Source organism: Hyperolius riggenbachi, chromosome 11 (genome assembly GCF_040937935.1).
Source record: "Hyperolius riggenbachi isolate aHypRig1 chromosome 11, aHypRig1.pri, whole genome shotgun sequence".
Lineage (NCBI taxonomy): Eukaryota > Metazoa > Chordata > Amphibia > Anura > Hyperoliidae > Hyperolius > Hyperolius riggenbachi.
The window spans coordinates 189,200,103-189,220,093 of record NC_090656.1 but is presented as its reverse complement, the minus strand read 5'-3'; the positions used below and the strand labels follow the sequence as shown (position 1 = coordinate 189,220,093).

The window sequence follows — 19,991 nt, the reverse complement described above, 5'->3', positions numbered from 1 at the left end:
GATCTGCTGCTGGCAGCAGATCGATGGCCAATAGAGTTGCATTGGACCTAATGGTCCAATAATGCAATTAGATCGATGTCCAATAGATTTCATTCTGAAATCTATTGGAATTCTGTTCCTAGTGTGGCACACATCAGATTCCTGTCAGATTCGACCTGACAGGCATCTGACAGAAATCTATCTAATGGTCGAATCTGCCGCAAATCTATCAGTGTATGGGGGGGCAGAGAGAAGATTTTTACTTACCTGGGGTTTCTTCCAGCCCCAGTAGTCTTTCAGGTCCCACGGTGTCTTCCAGGTCTACACCGTTGTGAACTGCTCCCTCAGAAGGATCTGTGACTGGAGCTCCAGTCGTGGGCTACTGCGCATGCACGGTCCTGTCCACATGCCTCTGTGATTGTGCTCCCCTTGCTAGGAGCATTCTGGCTTGCGAAGGTCTCAAAAGAATTGCACTGGACATGCACGGAATGCTCCCGGTGATAAGAATGCAATCAGTGAGGTGCGCGGGCAGGTCTGTGCATGTGCAGTAGCTCGCAACTGGAGCTCCATTCACAGATCTTTCTGAGGGGGGCAGCATCACAAAGCAGGAGACATGGAAATCACCTGGAGATCTGAAAGACTACGGGGGCTGGGAGAAGCCACGATTTCTTCTGAATGCAGGTGTGCTTTAACCACTTCGGGACCAGCACCCTCTGCCCCCTTAAGGACCAGAGGGGGCTGGAGGGTGCTGGTCCCGTAAACCGCCACTTCCCGACGAAACGCCGCTAAAATCCGCCGCTCCCGACGAACACGCCGCTCTGTCCCCGCGCAGGCTGCTCTCTCTGCCGTCGGTATGACGGCAGAGCGCTGTGCGCCATGTCACTCCATGTAAGCCAATGGGAACGGCTTACATGAATGACAGGGCCAGGAGCCAATGAAAACAGCTCCTGCCCGGCGCACAGTGCTCTGCCGTCATAGAGGCGGCAGGGCAGCACATCTCCGCGCAGACTGAGCGGGGACAGCGGCGGAGACAGGCAGGGGCGTGCGGTCAATGGGACGTAGAGTTTACGACCGGTCAGAACCGCAGTGCCCCCTGCCCGCCGTAGATTTATACTGCGGCGGTCCGCAATAGGTTAAACAATACTAATTCCCTGGCCTGCTTTACTGATCCAGAATAAATATGCGGATCAGGTGCTCTGACTGAAAACTGAATGCCGTGGCTGCTTCTGTGTGGTTTGCAATGCACACACTACAGGAGCCAAAGATCAGCAAGACTAGACAAGAGCTAATGCTTAAAAAACTAAAAATAGTGGGGCGCAAGTACAGTTACTCCTGACCATCCTCCTGCTGCTCAGTGTTGTCGGGGTTACCCAAGTGCACGACTACGGGGCCCTCCTCTGGACTATTTGCTTGAGGAAGCCAGTTGAAAATGAAAAGGACGGGTAATGGGAGGGGACCCTGAAGACAAGGAGCAGCATGAAGAGCGTTAGCAGAAGGTAATCTGCCCACCATGAACTTAAAGGGAACCAGAGATGAAATAAAGACAAGCTTTTATACATACCTGGGGCTTCCTCCAGCCCCATACGCACGGATCGCTCCCACGCCGCTGTCCTCCGCAACTACGAGAACCAGCTCCCCGCTCTTCCGTCAGTTGAAGCCAGTCTAGCGTAGGAGAAGTGCACTCTTTGCGTATCTCTGCAGCAGTGTATGGAGAGATACATAGAGGGCGCACTTCTCCTGCGTAGCTGGCTCCGATGACGTCAGTGACGGGAGCCGGTTCTCGTAGTTGCAGGCAGTGGAAGACGGCAGCGTGGGAGCGATCTGTGCGTATGGGGCTGGAGGAAGCCCCAGGTATGTACAAAATCTTTTCTTTATTTCATCTCTGTTTCCCTTTAAAGAACAACTGTAGTGAGAAGAATATTGTGGCTGCCATATTTATTTCCTTTTAAACAATACCAGTTGCCTGGCAGCCCTGCTGATCTATTTGGCTGCAGTAGCGTCTCGATCACACCAGAAACAAGCATGCAGCTAATCTTGTCAGACCTGACAATAATGTCAGAAACACCTGATCTGCTGCATGCTTGTTCAGGGGCTATGGCTAAAGGTATTAGAGGCAGAGGATCAGCAGGGCTGCCAGGCAAAAAGGAAATAAATATGGAAGCCTCCATATCCCTCTCATTACAGATATCCTTTAACTCGTTCTTTCTCTGGGGCAGTACTTTAAAAATGGCATTGTGTAAATGGCAGTCCTCATGTCCATCTTACTACCAGGTCACATTAGGTAAACTGCATACTGCTGACACATCTAGAGGAATTACATTAAGCAAAAGAACAGGCAGATTAAACTCTTAAGGTGCCCTTCCAATTTCCCAAACGGTCGACCATCAGATGGAATCGACGCAATCAATCGGAAACAATTGTTCAAGCCAACCAACAGAGGGGGAAATAATAAATGATCTAAAATCAGAAATTCAGATCGATGGAACTATTGACAGAATAATTGTCCGTTGTGCATTGGCACCACTAACTGCGCCTGATCCAATCAATTGGGGAGATTGTACCATTTGGGAGATTGTACCAATAATGGGCACCTTAAAGGGAAGGTTCAAGCTGCTTAAAAAAAACAAACTGCACTTACCTGGGGCTTCTTCCAGCTCCTGGCAGTCGATCGGTGCCCTCGGCGCAGCTCCTCTCCCTCCGGGCGTCCAGTGGTGAAGAAGCCGACCTCGCCAGGTCGGCTCCCAGGTCGGCTTCTGTGCGCTCCACGGCCGGGGGTCACGTGGTGCAGAGACGTCATCCGGTCTCTACTGCGCAGGAACAGAACTACTGTGCTTGCGCAGTAGAGACCCAATGACGTCACGTACACCACGTGACCCGTGCCATGGAACGCACATGACGCCGACCCGGAAGTAGACCTGGCGAGGTCGGCTTGTTCACAACTGGACGCCCGGAGGGAGAGGAGCTGCGCCGAGGGCACCGATCGACTGCCAGGAGCTGGAAGAAGCCCCAGGTGAGTGCAGTTTGTTTTTTTTAAGCAGCGCGGATCTTCCCTTTAAGGAACTTCAGCCTAAAAAAACATACTGTTTACATTAGTTAAATTAATTAGAATATATAGGTAATATAATCTCTTATCTACCCTGTTTTAAAAGAGCAAGCAAATGTTTGTGATTTCATGGGGGCAGCCATCTTTTTGGTTGAAAGGAGGTGACAGGGAGCATGAGACACAGTTCCAACTGTCCTATGTTCTCATCACCCCTCCCAGCTGCGTGCGCTGGGCAACCAGAACAACAACATCAGAAATCCCATCATGCTTTGCACAGCATCAGGGGAAAAATGCCCGGGCAGATTTCTTTGATGGGGCAGAGCTTAGCTTCTGTGCAGCTAAAAATGAGGCTTGGGTAAGAAAAACAGTTCTGATGCTGTGAAACTGTTAAAGAAACACCAAGCCTTTTCAGTGCTGCTGAGTAGATTTTTAGTCTGGAGGTTCACTTTAACTAGGAGACAGAGTCATCGCAGGGACAGAAAAGGCAGTTTTAGCTTAGTCTTTTGAAACAGCTTTACATAAAAAAGAGAAGGAAGCTATTTGAAATGAAATGCAATAACAGATATAACTCTGGACACATTTATTGAATGCATCGTGGAGTTTAAAATAGCACAAGTGGTGATTGGCAGCTGTGGGTAGTGGTACATTGTGTCTGACACAGGGAAACAGAACCATCTCAGCAATGTAACCTAAATATACCCAGACATCTCCTGGAACACCTAATGCACTCGCTGGCATAGAAAAATAGCATCTTTTACATGGCTAGTGAGGCTGTGAGATCTGTACTCCAACTTAGCACCACTATAGCACACAAAAAAACAAATAAAAGTGTACAATTTTACATCTTTAAAAGGTAATATTGTGGCTTCTGTTAGAAAAAAAAATGGCACATGAATTTTAAATTAAAAAAAAATATAAATATTTTTTTCCACTGTACAATTTTCACAATCCCTCCCTAACCCATTTATATTCACATTTATTTTTTTTCTCATTTCTCTTTTTTGTTTGTTTTCTTATAAAAACATCATTCAGAATTATACTTAAAGTGGACCTGAACTCTTGCACAGGACAGAAGGAAAACAGAGAAATGCACCCTGTACGTATTTAGAGAGTTTAGCCCAATTCCCTCTCATCTGTGACTAAGCACAAATTGTAATTTGATCCCTCAGGTGTGTAAGCTGACTCCCACAGCAGAGAGATCATTGGTAAACACAGGATGTTGACAATATGTCTGCTTCCATGAAAACAGGAAGTAGACGCACTGCATATTTATTAATGGATTTGTATCAGCTGTAACAAAGAAATGTTTTTCTTTAAAGGGTATTGTGCTGTTGCATATCTTTTAGAGCAGAGAGGAAGTTGTGAGTTCAGGTCCGCTTTAAGATCATTATATGAAAATCATATTTATATATCTATATATATTTGTTCATATTTAAAATATTTACAAATGACGAGAGGGCGGCGGGTAATTCTGTGTGTGGTCACGAGGAGTCCGTACATGGTGAGGGGGGCGGTGGGTAGAGGTGGAAGTAGCTTCGCTCTGTGGTGGGGGATGGTGGGCAGCTTTCTTCAGCTGACATGTACTGACTCCGCGGGGTGGGAGGAGGTGGATATGGATCTGAATCAGAATTTAAGTCCATGTAGTATTTATTAGATTTCCACCTGCTGGTGGTATAGTCACTGTCGCATACATCTGTGCTGCACGGTGTGGTGGGAGGAGCAATGCCTCGTATAAGGTAGGGCCTGCAAACAGACAAGAAATATGGGCAATAAAGAAAATATATTCACTGCATTCACAAACAGAACAGTAAGGCAAGGTTCACACCTAGCAATGTGGAAAACTAAACTTTTTTGCATGCAGTTTTATGCATTAAAATTTGCATTCGTATGCAAATGTTTTACATTTTTTCCCCTGCATGCGAAAACCCGAATTTTAGAAGGGTGATTTTCCTCTGACTTTCAATAGCTGTGTGCAGAACATGCTTTAATAGGTGTGAACGTTGCCTAGATTTTACATTATGCCTTTCCATATTTTTCTGGTCCTTGGTGAAGAGTCGGACAGAAATAACAGTGGCATAACTACTAAAGAAGGAACCCTTGTAGTCCCGGGGATGGGGGCATGCAGTGAGGAGGCGGGTCTGACTTCTTCCCTCTCCTAGGGCCCCCCTCCTGTGCTCCCCTTTAGCCACCCCTATACCCCACCCCACCGGAATTGCACTGGCGAGTGGCAGACAGAAACCTGAACTGCTCAGCAAGTGCGCAGTTCAGGGCCTAGCTTAGCACCAGAAAGCAGGAAGGGGCTGCACATAGCAGAATAGACTCACCTGTAGGATCTTGTAGTGGAAGGGCTGTTTGAAGAGTAAAATACTTCTGTGTTGTACAGCGACCGGTCTGTAGCTGGTGATGGAGGCGGGTTCAAGATCTGTGGAGGAGAATTTATTATACATCATTGGAGTGGAAGTGCTTCCTCTAACAACTGTCTCATATCAGATTTCCATAGGGCAGCCTGCAATTCTGTTGTAGAGATACTGTACACTGCCGTTGCATAGACACAGGGCCTTCCTGATATCACTTACCTCTGGAGGTGGAGCTATCAGTAGCTGTATTCTGCAAAGAGTAATGACTGCTTTATTAAGGAGGCTATAGCCCACATGCACAGTAGATGGCAGTGGTCCCTGCCAAGGACAGATCATCTCAGCTGAGCACAAGCTGAGAGAACTGTCCTCTCCACCTTACCCTTATTGCTCGGTCATGTGCCGCACATGGTTCTTGTTCCCCACTCCATAGCAACAGAATGTATTTTTGGTTTCTAGTCTAGTGACGTGTCTGTACAGCACTCGGCCACAAACTGTTGCTTGAGGGGTCGAATCTCAATTCCTGCTGGCAACAGTAATTGTGCATTTGCATGAACCTTAAAGTAAACACGAGGTGACTGTAAGGACAAAAAATGAGAGGCTGTCGTGTGCTCCTCCAGACCTCCGCCACTGCCCAGGTCCCCGTTTTTTTTGTTAAGCGCTGGCGAGTTTCAAAATTGCCCTAAAAGCGCTTGTGCAATGATTCCCTATGAGTGTGTTCACATCTGAGTGGTTCAATTCCGATCTGCTCAGCAAAGTGCTGCCTGTACCATTTTCTGAGCGTTTTTGCTCAACGGAAGATATAGGGAAATTGCAAAGCGCTTGAAAAAAGCGTCAGGAAGTGAAAAAACGAATCGTACTGCAAATGGGCTTTCAAAGGCGCTTTAAACAAAATCACAGCACGCAGCTCAGTGCCGGGAGGAGAAAAAAAAGTGTAAAAAAATTGAAGATCGCTGCAGTCAGCGATTTCGATGTGAACAAAGCCTGGAAGAATGCGAACGCGCTCCTCTTCATCGATAGATGCACAGCCACCACCCACCCCTCCATGACCAGCACCACCATCTAGTCCTCCTCCTCCACATAAAATTGTGGCCATAATTCTCCACCCTTTAAAAAAAAAGAAAATCTAGTTCCATTTCTCCACCCATCACAAGATCTTAGCCACCATATGGGTGAGCAGAACGATCAGGAGGACTGCCAGGCAACTGGTATTGTTTAAAAGGAAATAAATATGGCAGCTTCGATAGGTGTCACCTTTTATGCACCCTCGGAGGACTCCTGTGCACAGGCTAGATTCTTGGCCGAGACTGCTCCAAAGAACTGCCTTGGCTGAGTTCCATCTAATAGGTGTACACAGCTTTAGTTATACGCACACTGTCACTTTTAGCTTCCCTGTCCTTATACTCAGAGTGAACTGTAACTGTGCTAGACATGCATTACATGGAATGAGTGGATCTTGATTACACACGAGCCTCGAGTCATGGAGCTGATCTATGGAAAGAAATGTGAGGGCCTTTTATCTGTCTCCATGTGCCATGATTAATATATTAGGAAGCATTTCTCCCAGTTCTCATGCAGCCTTGGAATTCTCCAGCTGTCCCATTGGCCACTCCTGTGTTTAGATGTTGTTATCATTATCACTGGGCAGCACACGCAATCCTTCTGCCAGTATGGCAAAGATCACCTAGTTCCACATTATCACCCAAACAGCTGGCACAAGAGGTGGTGCAGCAGTGTGCGCATAAATCTACCCTCTACCTGGGAGCTTTCTCAGGCATCCAGGTCTCGGGACAGGCAAAGAAGATACACCGTTATTTTATCCAGAAAGTCAATTTGATACTGCAGCCCAATCTTATTTGAGATGAAGTAAGAAGGAAATACCCAGACATTTTAAGTAAAGATGATCCACTAACTGCAGCCAACAAAAGCAAATATTGTTTAAAGTACACCTGTAATTTTTTTTTTTAAAGGACTTACGAGGCGAAAATGCTAAAAAAAGTAAATTACCTGCCTCATCTTTTATGGCACGGAGGACGCCGTCCGCGCCCTCCGTGCCGATCCGCCGGGTCCCCCCGCTCATTAGCCCCCCGGGCCGGCTGCCGACCCCACGGCCCGGGTCGGGCTCTCCTGCCACCCGCAATATGGCCGCTATGTAGCGTGGATCAGGGGGGCTGGCCCTAGAGCTGCGCAGCCGCACTCGCGGCCAGGCGGACTGCGCAGCCGCGGCCAAAGGAAGCGGCCATATTGCGGGTGGCAGGAGAGCCCGACCCGGGCCGTGGGGTCGGCAGCCGGCCCGGGGGGCTAATGAGCGGGGGGACCTGGCGGATCGGCACGGAGGGCGCGGACGGCGTCCTCCGTGCCATAAAAGATGAGGCAGGTAATTTACTTTTTTTAGCATTTTCGCCTCGTAAGTCCTTTAAGTCACTTACCTCAGTAGGGGCGTAGCCGTTTCTAGCCTTTTGTCATCCCAGGCAAGAGGTCCCGCCTACCCCCTCCCTCTCAACTTTACCACAGAGTAGTGCATCACGCCCGTGGACTGTTACATCCTGTTTGGGTATTCTGTGGATCCATAGGATTACCATATTTTTTGCTAAATAAACCCTCCACCCCCCTTCCAAAAAAATGTTTTTAGAACTGCCTTGTTAAGTTTTGGGTATAGGTGAACTTTAACTATAATGAACTGTTAAATTGCCCAAAGCTATCAGTCATGCACGATACAATGTCAGCTGCCTGGGCATGGCCTGTGCTGGAGCAGACACCTACCTGTGGATAGAGGGTAGCCTTGGTACTGGATGAACTGCTTGAAGAGGCCCCAGTCACATGATTACGGTCATAAAGGGGAGCCCCGCTGCTACCGCCTCCCATGATACTCATAGAGCTGATCATCTGCTTTCCACATGGTATACCTGGTGATAAGGGAGACTTATAGGTTACAGTTTTTCCTTTATCAGTATTTACTTTTATAGAACATGTATCCACCAATTCCATTCACACTTTTGATTGAAGGTTGTGCTCATCCATCAAAGTTTGTCATTCAGTATAAGAGTTCCACAATGAAACAATGACCCAGATATAGAAATATGGAGAGAGACATCACTAGCTAACTTTCAGATGACATCATGGACATAGCAGCACACACTTGGCAGATCAAATCTGCCCAAATTGAATGAAAAAAAAAATAATAATACAAAAATTAACAAAAGGGCCTTGAAGGGATCTAATTTATGCAACTGAACAATCTTTTTATCAAGTAGACAAGGGTAGAAGACAAGGGACACCGAGAGCCTGATACTGTGTAGTATGTATTGGTGGGCAGGTAAGTAAATAAGCAAGTATCGTTATACTCACAAACCCGGGTTACCATTCAGGCAACCACTGTAAAGGCAGGTGGGAAGATTAGACCTGTTCCCACTCAGGGTTTAGAAGTCGTTCTCTGTAGATCGGAAGAAAAAGGAGGCGGGGGTAAAACACCCCTCCTCCTGGGGTGGACTTTGTACAATAATAACGAACAGAGGCAGCAGCAGAATAAAAATAGTTAAAAGTCTTAAAATGGGAGAGGTAGTGGTGGACTTACCTACTCCAAAGGACACAAGATAAACGTTATGATGTTTAAACAAAGAAAATGTATTCATATACGCCACAATAGTTTTTAACGCGTTTCGCAGGCATGAAGCAGTGTCACGCCTGTGAAACGCGTTGCAAACTATTGTGGAGTGTATACATTTGAATACATTTTCTTTGTTTAAATGACATTACGTTTATCTTGTGTCCTCTGGAGTAGGTAAGTCCACCACCACCTTTCCTATTTTAAGACTTTTAACTACTTTTATTCTGCTGGCGCTTCTGTTCTCTATTAATGTACTAAATCTTTTTTATCAAAATCAATCAAACTGAATCTGTGGAGTTTGACGGAATCATTAAACTTAACCCGAGGTGAGAGGGATATTGAGGCTGCCATATTTATTTCCTTTTAAGCAATACAAGTTGCCTGGCAGTCCTGATCCTGTGTGTCTAATACTTTTAGCCATAGACCCTGAACAAGCATGCAGCAGATCAGGTACTCTGACTGGTTTCACTGGATCAGTCGTATGCTTGATCCATAGTTTTGACTCTATTTATGCCAGAAGATCAACAGGGCTGCCAGGCAACTGGCATTGCTTGCAAGGAAATAAATATGGCAGCCTCCATTTTCCTCTCACCTTGGGTTCCCTGTACATTTGTAGGTTTTCATGGCTTGTTCGTTTATATTGTTCTATGTATGGCTACCATCAGATCTCTCGGCAGAGTTAAGTAATGGTCACTGATACTCCGTAATGAATGCAAAATGCTAAAATGCATGAGCGGTTACCTCATATCTGCTGGTGTGAAGCGTTATGGAGACAGCAGGAAAATGTGGAATTGATGAGAAAACGCTGAAAATCTATACGGAATTTTGTGTCAAACAGTGCATGTGAAAGCGCGGCCCAGGAAGTGCTTAAAGCTTAGCAGAATAATCCACATGACTCAATGCTTTACATATTATGGGATCATGTTTCAGCTGATCCTATATTTCTGCTTTCCAGCTGCCACGGCAGATTCTTTAGGAGCTACACAAGCCGAGTCCCTCGGAGCACATAATTGCAAGAGTCCCTACACAGATTGACTTGTTTACCACAAAAGACCTGTTATTAACCTATCCCCCATGTTGGGAGTCTGTAATTGAAAACACCACTGAGAATGTTGACACGTATTTCCATACGCCATCTTCAGACAGCAGCCGTGCATTAAAGGGAACATTACACCTCCCTTTTAATTGAATCTATCGGTTTCATGCAATGCGACAGACATGTGACTTGAATGAAGGGCAGTCCTTTCCACATCCAGAAAGGTTTACTTTGTTTATTAGTTTTCTAAAACTGCGTTCAAATTTCACCTACTTGCAACCACGGTAACAGTATGGAATACAAGCGTTCTCAGAAAACTGGATTCCCAGAGAACTGATTTAAAGAACACCTGAAGTGAGAGTTATATGGAGGCTTTTAAACAGTACCAGTTGCCTGGCAGTCCTCTGCCTGTAATACTTTTAGCCATAGACCCTGAACAAGCATGCAGCAGATCAGGTGCTTCTGACATAAATCTGACATGCTTGTTTCATGTGTGTGATTTAGACACTGCTGCAGCCAAAGAGATCAGCGGGACTGCTAGGCAGCTGGTATTGCTTCAAAGAAAAAAAAAAAAAAGTCAGCCTCCATATGCCTCTTGCTTCAGGTTCCTTTTAAAGGAATTTCCACTTGAGTTGACTCTCACTTTATAACCCTAGTTAAATAGTATTAACTGATCTAGTTTTGACTTACGGTAACTTAATTCCTATGTCCCCGCTGGAGCTCAGGGCCTCAATAAATCTAGATTTAGCCTTGTATAAAATGTTAGTAGACTCTAGCATCAGTTTTGCTCAGTCTGAATTGGTTGGCACATCTGTCACCATTTTGTTTCTGCAGGACAGTAGTAAGCTGTGACTTTAATTGGTGGTCCAAACTCTGCCTCCCCACCCCCTTTATACTCAACTTTGAAAGTCTTCAATTTGGGGGTTTCTGGACCCCACCAGCAGCAAGTACAGAGGGGTAAAGTACCACTAATAATGGTGGAACCTTACAGGTTTCTCATTCTGTCTGCAGAACTATGAAGTAAATCAAAAACTCATATTTCATAAGCTGCTTGCAAAGCTAAAAACGCCACCACCTCGAGGTAGACAATCATCAGCTTCAGAGTTTAAAGAGGAACTCCAGTGGAAAATAATGTAATAAAAAAAAAGTGCTTCATTTTTACAATAACTATGTATAAATGATTTAGTAAGTGTTTGCCCATTGTAAAATATTTTAAATCCCTGATTTATATTCTGACATTTATTACATGGTGACATTTTTACTGCTGGCAAGTGATGTAGCTGCTGCTTGCTGTTTTGGCAGTTGGAAACAGCTGTAAACCACTATTTCCCACAATGCAGCAAGGTTCACAGACAGGAAACTGCCAGAAGTACCTCGGTACTCAGAGCTTCTTGTGGGAGGGGTTTCACCACAATATCAGTCATACAGCACCCCCTGATGGTCTGTTTGTGAAAAGGAATAGATTTTTCATGTAAAAGGGGGTATCAGCTACTGGTTGGGATAAAGTTCAATTCTTGGTCAGAGTTTCTCTTTAAATATGATATTTGCAGTTGGGTCCCTCCAGGCTCTGGAATTTAGTTGGCACCTCTAGGTGTTATTTGAACTTCAAGATTTACTTCTCAAAAAGCAAACTTTTCACTTCCTCACACATACTGATGTAAATCCAAATTCGTTAACGTCTACCTGAGGCGAAACTCAGGCCAAAAATCAGATACTTACCCAAGAAGAGAGAAGCCTCTGGATCTTGCAATGGCTTCCCACTCTGTCCTCTGGGCCACTGTTGCCGGTAGTGGACCGCCCAAAGAAATAAACTCATCAAGTGTGTTTCTTATCATTCACCTTCCTATGGTCAAATTACCTGTGTAGGCTCCAGGCTGTGAACTTCTAGTAGTGATGAAGTTGAGCGGTACATGAGGCGTTCCACTGATGTACTCATGTGGAAAAGTTCCATTGGGCCCAGCGTATCTTTGGCACACAACTCTTTGGCACACAAAATACACCCCACCAAATACGAAGACTGACAGAATAATGCCAATGACTGGTATTATAGCACTGGTGTGAGAAGGGGTCTCGTCCGATGAGGACTTGCTGATTTCTGGAATACAAACATCACACAACTATTATTAGAGACAAATAAAAATAAATCATCATTAGTGCTGTGGGTTAATGTAAGTATTCCTGACTGGTTTTGGCACCCCACCCACTGTCACCCTCCTCCCCACCCACTGGCACCCTGGTCCTACCCACTGTCACCCTCCTTTCCACCCACTGGCAACCTAACCTACTCACCAGCACCCTCCTTCCCACCCACTGGCACACTCCTCCCCACCCTCCTCCCACCCATTGTCATCCTCTCCCACCTACTAGCACCCTCCTGCAAAATCTAGGGTGTGGCTTAAGTGTCCCTCTTTCGTATCCTCCAAAGTTGGGAGGTTCTGCTGGCCTGGGAAGCCCTCATCACAACAACACTGCACAGTAAGGCCCGGTTCACATTAGCGGTGGCCGTCCGGAATCGCCGTGCCGGAGCCGGACCGCTTGCAGAACGGACGGAACGGACGCACGGCAATAGCAATGAAAGCCTATGCGTCCGTTCACATGCGTCCGTTCTGCCGGACCGGAGCCGGACCGGATCCGGACTCCGGCGTCCGTTCCAACATGCGCTATTTTTTGGTCCGGCTCCTCCGGCAGCCGTATCCGGGCGGAGCCGGACTGCACCATCCGGCCAATACAAAGTAATGAGAACCGGAGAGCGCACAACACACTGGCTACAAAAACCGGACGTTCTACCCCACTTCCTATGCATTTTGGATGGGGACCACATGGAGTTCACAGAGTGGGGCAGCAGCGATTTCATGCTGGAGCTCTAGGCAGCAACATGTCTGATATAAGTCTGATAACGAGGAGGCGAACAACAGAGAATTCCCAGGTATACGAAAAATGCCTGGATCCATGGTCCCAACAGCAGTCTCTGTATCCACGGATGGTCTCCACACGTCCACCTGTCTCCAACAATGACCCCAGACCCTTCTGCTGACCTCCCAGACCCTTCTGCTGACCTCCCAGACCCCAGGTAACAGGTTGTTATCTCCTTAAGAAACCGGATCCGGACCGCAACCGTGTTCACACCGCACGGAAACCGGATGCAAACGGACCGGATCCGGACCGGATCCGGATAGGAACCGTACGGATCAGGTCCGGTCCGGATACGGTGCGGTCCGGACATCCGGTGCGGTTTTGACAAAACCGCAAGTGTGAACGGGGCCTAATCCTGCCAATCTATCTACTGATGCCAACCCAGAAGCTGCTTCACTTTAGGCCCAGTTCAAACTTGCGTTAGTGGAAAAAGGATCTGTGAAAACGGATCCGATCGAACCGGTCAATCAGATCCTTTTTCCCTCCATTTGCCTTCCGTTGCTTCCGTTCCATTTCCCCAAAGACTTCTGCCATAGGTGAAATTTGAGTTTCAATCTAATACAAAAACTGCAGTAACACTGGGTATATTTCAAAAAGATCAAGCTTTGTTTTATCAAGCTAAAAAAAATGATGCATCTAAAAGTAACTGCAGTACAGCTAGTAAAATTGCATATATAAGTAAATATTACTGTTTCTTAAAAATGAAACTAAAACATACAGTAATTGTTTTTTAATTTTTATTTTTTAAGTATCATTAAGTGGCCCTTTTTTAAGGAGTGAATGGTTAATATGTATGGATGTAACAAACCAATAAGAACTGTATTATTTACTTATACACGCAATTTATTAGCAGTACTGAAGTTACTTTTAGATGAAGAATTTTTTTAGCTTGACAAAATAAATCTCAATCCAATTGAAGTGTACCCAGTGCTACTCTGTTTTTGTAGTAGATTTTCCTTGAATATAAAAATGTGTGGGATATGGGGGTACTGCACTGTGAGTAAAAGCAGAGGGTTAAAGTTAGACAGACTGTATAACATCCACTCCCCGCACCTCCAATATAAGCTTTTAGATTTGAGTTTCATACCACTTCAATAATCGTGAATCTGAAGCGGCAGTAATGACTGTAGGCTAAGCAAGGACATGAAAACAAGACCCCCAAAAGTTTAAAAAAATAACTCTCCGTAGTTCCTTAGTATGCCCTTAGTATGTGTTCTATATCCTAGTGGGGAACTGGGATTATGTACACTCACTTTAGGGCTGGAACCCACTAAAGTGATTTTGTGCGCGTTTAGGGAGGTTTTCAAAACGCTACCGATCTCCCTCAACGCTCAGCTAATGTTAATGGATGGGCCAAATTCCACTGGAGCGATTGCGATTACCAAAATCGCAAGCGCTGGACATGCAGTATTTTTAGCGTTACCGTTTCTGGTATGTAAAGTATATAACGCTCACGTAATCACTCATCAAAACCTACACAGAGCGATTTTGCTAGCGTTTTAAATGACTGCAAACTGTAAACAAATTTAAGTTAATTGAAAGGACCAATCAGAATTGAAACCGCTAATTGCTACACAATCGCTGGCAAATTGCATACACTTTTTAAAATCACTACCAAAATCGCCAGAAGACGCTCATGAAATCGCTTACAAAACGCTCATTAAAAACGCTTGCAATTGCACTTTGTAGTGGGTTCCAGGCCTGAACCGCCTATTAAAGGTAGGATATATACTGTGTGTGTGTATATATATATATATATATATATATATATATACACCGGTATATATTATTTTGTTTTCTTCTATGAACAACTGTATTCCTGTATACAAGTTCTAGCCAGCCGTACATAGGACATGCATTTCATCTAATAGATGACTGTTGGGGGGGAGGGGACCAGCAAATTTCCCCAAACTACAGCGCACATTAAAAAAAATAAAAACTTTACTTTTGAACGCCTATTTGGGGCATTGCTTTCAAGGTGCATGGAAATAATCAGGGTATCTTCTACTCACCACACATGACGTCATCCGAGCCGTCTGTGCACTCTGGGAAGCTGTCACATTGCTGTTTGGTCAGCACACACTGGCCATTGTCACACCGGAACTGATTTGGATGACAGACTACTGCAGAAGAACAATTTTTAGACAATGTTACAATATTTATTTATAAATTATTTAGTCATTGTTAGCCCATTATAAAAATCTTTCCTTTCCTCGATTTACATTCTGACATTTATCAGAGGTGGCGACATCTTTACTGCTGGCAGGTGCATCACTGCAGAATGTTTATTTACTGTGTGTTTCAATACTTGGTCTCCCAGAGTGCTCTGGAATTCTGCATAAGTAAGCAGCCCAGGATAGCACTGGGAGGGCGGGGTTACATACCAATATACAGCGATATAAAGATATAGGAAGTGTTTCTGATAATGAAACCAGGAAAATTACCATTAAATCGGTATTTTGAATAATTGACTGCATTTTACTACGTCTTCAGTGAAACCTGAGACATAATTAACAGCCTCAGTTATACTTACCTTGGGCTTCCTCCAGCCCCATGTCGGCCGTGGGCTTCATGACTGTCCTCCTGGAGAGCTCCGCTTATTTAGCTAGTCACCACCAGTCGTGCGCTACTGTGCATGCCAAACAACTGGCAAAATTATTGGAGCTCACCAGTGGACAACGGAGCGACCCAGGAGGACAGCGATGGAGCCAGCGGCCAACATGTGGCTGGCGGAAGCACGAGGTAAGTATAAATAATGCTGCTTATGTCTCAGCTACACTTTGAGGTAGACATCTGTTGAAGAAGACATCCCACTGAGCGTAGCAGCCTGTGCTAAAATATACACGGTGTATTTCTTGGAAAATATTTGCACTTGCTACTCTTTCCCTTTGATAACATGGACGTAATTAACACAGTAAGCTTGGGTGACATTACATTTCATCAGTAATAAAGATGGCCAGTAAAATGCTAGTAACTTCGGCTTGCGCGTAAATTGTACGGAGTTTGGATTTGGGGGCTCAGATGCAGCTTTTGCTGAATCACACTGGCCCATCTCCAGGCTTTCTACAATCTGCAGTAATTTTGAAAACAAGCAGGAATTCAAGAAAGAAAGTAGCAATCAAATGGACCTTAGTGCCAAGACATTATATTGAAGCAAACCTCAAGTGAGGTAACACATTCCAGGTTTGATACTGACCTAAGAAGAAGGAACACTCTGGATGCTATAGAGCCTTCCCTTCCCTCCGTGCTGCCTGTTGATCCTCTACTATGCCCAGTTAAACTCTCTCCACCTGCTAGAGCTTTGGTAGTCTCCAGGAAGCACAAGTACTCACATCCCTAAATGCGTCTGAAGATGAGCACATCTGAACTACACACACACATCCAGGCTCACGCATGTGTAGTATGGATGCACTAGCGCTATTAGACCTAAGAAGTTTAACAGGGCAAAGAAGTTTAGCCAGGCAAGCAATGTGCAGCATGGAGGAACAGGAAGGCTCTATAGCAGGCTTGTCAAACTCAAATACACATTGGGCCGAAATTGAACACTGGTACCAATTCGCAAGCCAACCTCAATGTCTCGTGGCCTTCTTCCTCCCTTATACAGTTCCCTGGTGTCTAGTGGCTCCAGTCCCTCCCCTATAGTTCCCTGGTCTCTAGTGGTCCTCCTACGCACCCTAAATAGTTCCCTGGTGTCTAGTGACCCACCTCCTTTCCCTATACAGTTCCCTGGCATCCAGTGCTTTCCTCCTTTCTCCTCCATATTACTTCCATGGTGAGCTATGACTTCACATAGAGTCTAGAGTGGGCCAAACATAATGCAAAGTAGGGAAACCATTTGAGGGCCAAATTTGATGGCCCTGCAGGCCAGATTTGGCTTGTGGGCCAGATTTTGACATGCATGCCTTCCCTCTTCTTAGGTAAATATCAAACCTAAAGTGAGTTACCTCACGTCAGCTTCACTTTTCTAATGACAGCATCTAATACAGAGGCAGGAGCCCATTTGATTTTTACTTTGTTTTTGGAGGCTTTACCACCTGGCTTCTGTGCACTCAGTTGTTACTGAAAAAGTGAATAATATATATTATATTGTATTTTGAAATTACCTGTTGATGCCTTTTGGTTGACCTATTATTATTATTAATCTAGCTCATTGCCCACAACTGGCTCTGAAAAATCCTACAGTTGGGCCCAGTCTGCACAGGCGCTCCCCTGTCTTGCTCCCATCGCCGGGAGCATTCTGCGACTGCTCAGTACTACTGCACAGCCACAGAAGACTCAAGGCGAAGTGAGCACTGCGGGAGTGCGTGCATGGCCGGGCATGTGCAGTTGGCCCGGGACCGGAGGGCTTTCTGTGGCCAATTGCGGAGAAACAGAGAGCGAGAAGAGGATTCCGTGGTAGTGATCAGGCTGGAGGAAGCCCCATGTATGTATATTTTATGGCGGGGGCTTCATCTCAGGTTCCCTTTAAGGTCCTACCATAGCCCCCTTCATGTTTTTCTTGCAATAATTAATTAGGGTGTAGGGGAATTTGGATGCATGCGCACAACTGCAGCAGTTGTAAGTTTTGCACTCTAGAGGCAGTTTTTGTAATAAAATGTAATTAAGCTTTGTCCTTGATGCGCTTATTAAGCCCAAGTGTGGAGATCAGGCCTGGCAATTGTACATTAACCAAATTACATTGATATGATCTCTTACTTTCACAGTCAGCTTCATCAGACTTGTCCTGGCAGTCAAACTCTCCATTGCACTTCTTCCGGGCATCAATGCACTGGCCCTTCTCACACTGGAACTGGTTGGCAGAGCACAAGGGACAGTTCTCCTCGTCACTCATGTCCTCACACTCAGAGAAGCCATCACACCGCCAGGACAAGGGAATGCAGTCAATCTCACCAGTGGCACAGGTGAACTGCTCTGGAGAGCAGGTTGGGGGCTCTAAGAAAATACACAAAAGCAGATGGTTAGGACATATTCACAATATGGAAAGACTTATGATCTGGCACCTACAGGCACAAGAGGACACTAGGTCAGTTTGTCTGGAAATAATTTGACAACTATGAGTGTAACAGTCAGTCATCCACTGACTGATTTCTAGGAGAAGAATGAGTTGAACGAGTTTGAAACTTATCTGAGCTAATATTGCCCCTTTGATGGGTAACTGGCGGCAGATGCTTTTGCAACACTAGAGTTTAATTGCTTGAAGCATGTGTGATGGTTTTGGGTGACAATAAAGCAGGAGTACAGGTGTCCCGTAGAGTCATGGCCTCCCCTTCCAGGATATGTCAAGTTAAGGTGGTCATACATCTTTAGGTCCCTGGGGTATGGTTGGAATACATGAGGTGATGACACAGGACTAAGTGGCTCCCGCGCTACAATCCGTAAACCCATCCTTATAGGCAACCCGGCGACCCCAAATAACACCCAGACCTCTGTAAGCACCTTGGGGAAGCCTCAATAGGATCCAGAGGCTTTCCCTCCTGAGGTAAGTACCTCCCAGGGGCCCATTTTTTTTATTAAAGAGTCTCTTTAAGAGGACATTTAGACAACAGATATAGGGGTAATTCTACACTGCACTTAGTGGTGGAGAGTACTGAGGAGGACCGAAGGATGCGGTCAGGAGATACACTTGCTCTATATGGTGTCCAAGTGTTTGTATAGAACTGGCAGCTGCCTTCATTTTATGAGTAGCATAATCAACAATGCACTATAACTGCTTCAGAGCAAGTGCTGAAATGATTGAACATTATTGTGCTATAAATGTAGTTATTGGCTAGGTAAAAGGGAGTGTAAAAGTGGCATACCTCCGCATGTTAGCAGGTTCTGCAGAAGGACAAGATGGACCGGGCAGGAACATCGAGGGGTTCCATCGCCTTTTGCTACGCAGATGTGAGAACAGCCTCCATTGTCACGCGTACATGGATGAGCAGCTGGAACAAGAAACATTTCACAGACTTCATCTTCAAAAGTGAAACACAAACACTATAATGAGTATTACCATTCTGTACAGATCAATATACAGTAAATAGGAAGATGATTGCCCATCACACTGAGGAAACAACAGCAGAAGGTGCGGAAGTTGAGCGAGCATGCAGGGCTGAGGAGTCGGAGGAGGAGAATTTTGGGGTACCTGGAGTCGGAGGTTTCATAAACTGAGTCGTCGGAGTTGAAGTCGGATGATTTTTGTACCCACTCCATGCAGCATAATTTTGCATCATGCATGTGATTCCCCTTAGCCCTTAGACTAGAGGGAATCGGATACAAATCGGATAAGAATTTGCATCAGTACAAAGATCGCTAGCACCCGTGCTCCCCTCTGTGTATGAGTGCAGTCACACAGCTTTCGGCACAAAGTTAAGTCCACGCCCACAAAGGAACATAGAGCCGCTTATGCAAGGCTTCTCCATGCTACTGCACATGCACAGGCTGTACTTTGCACCTGAGCAGTGAGAGTGCACTCGCCATGAGCAATCTTCAACAGTATATAGTTCAGAGGGTTGCAGTGCAGGAAGATCTGGGAAGCCTGTAGACCATCCAGAGGCTTCCCCCTACTCAGTTAATTAACAAACCTTTATGGCTTTTGGTGCTAGTCTTCTTTAGGGGACCCAGCAGGAAACCTTATATGGAACAATAATCAAATTCACATTGCCCTATTACAGCACAAAGCGTTATGATTGGCGGACCGTGTTTGGGTCTAGTTTACTACAACCTATCGGACACCTAGCGGTTCGAGAGGGTGCCGTCCACCCAAAATTCTATATGAGGTTTCCTGCCGGGTGCCCTGAAGTAGACCAGCGCCCTTTTTTTGGTAGGGGGTTGGAGACTTCAGGTGCCTTTTAATGCATGTGTTGGGTAGAGGAGCAGAGGACATATGGAAACTCTCTGCACACTACACCTGCACACTAGGTTCACAGTGGGACATTGAATTGTGTTCCCTGTATAACAATAATGTAACTTAATGTAACAAAAAAGTCGCTCTGCATGTTCTGGGACCTTTAGGTAGCATACAGTGAAGCATACAATCAATGAAAGTATGCTTTACTGCCTCTGTTAGTGCACGTGTTA

The 19,991-nt window shown here is 45.6% G+C and overlaps 1 protein-coding gene across 1 annotated transcript in view; it reads right to left on the bottom strand.

The window, feature by feature from the left end:
* Positions 1-3,587: 3,587 nt before the first annotated feature.
* The window catches only part of LRP5 (LDL receptor related protein 5), a 246,308-nt gene continuing 229,904 nt past the window's right edge, over positions 3,588-19,991 (bottom strand). The window contains exons 17-23 of the mRNA XM_068260971.1: positions 18,731-18,856; positions 17,628-17,864; positions 14,945-15,055; positions 11,878-12,114; positions 8,140-8,282; positions 5,347-5,444; positions 3,588-4,765 (exon numbers count right to left, since the gene is read on the bottom strand). Coding sequence (XP_068117072.1) covers positions 4,504-4,765; positions 5,347-5,444; positions 8,140-8,282; positions 11,878-12,114; positions 14,945-15,055; positions 17,628-17,864; positions 18,731-18,856 — 1,214 coding nt within the window. The 3' untranslated portion in view covers positions 3,588-4,503. The remainder of the gene's footprint in view (positions 4,766-5,346; positions 5,445-8,139; positions 8,283-11,877; positions 12,115-14,944; positions 15,056-17,627; positions 17,865-18,730; positions 18,857-19,991) is intronic.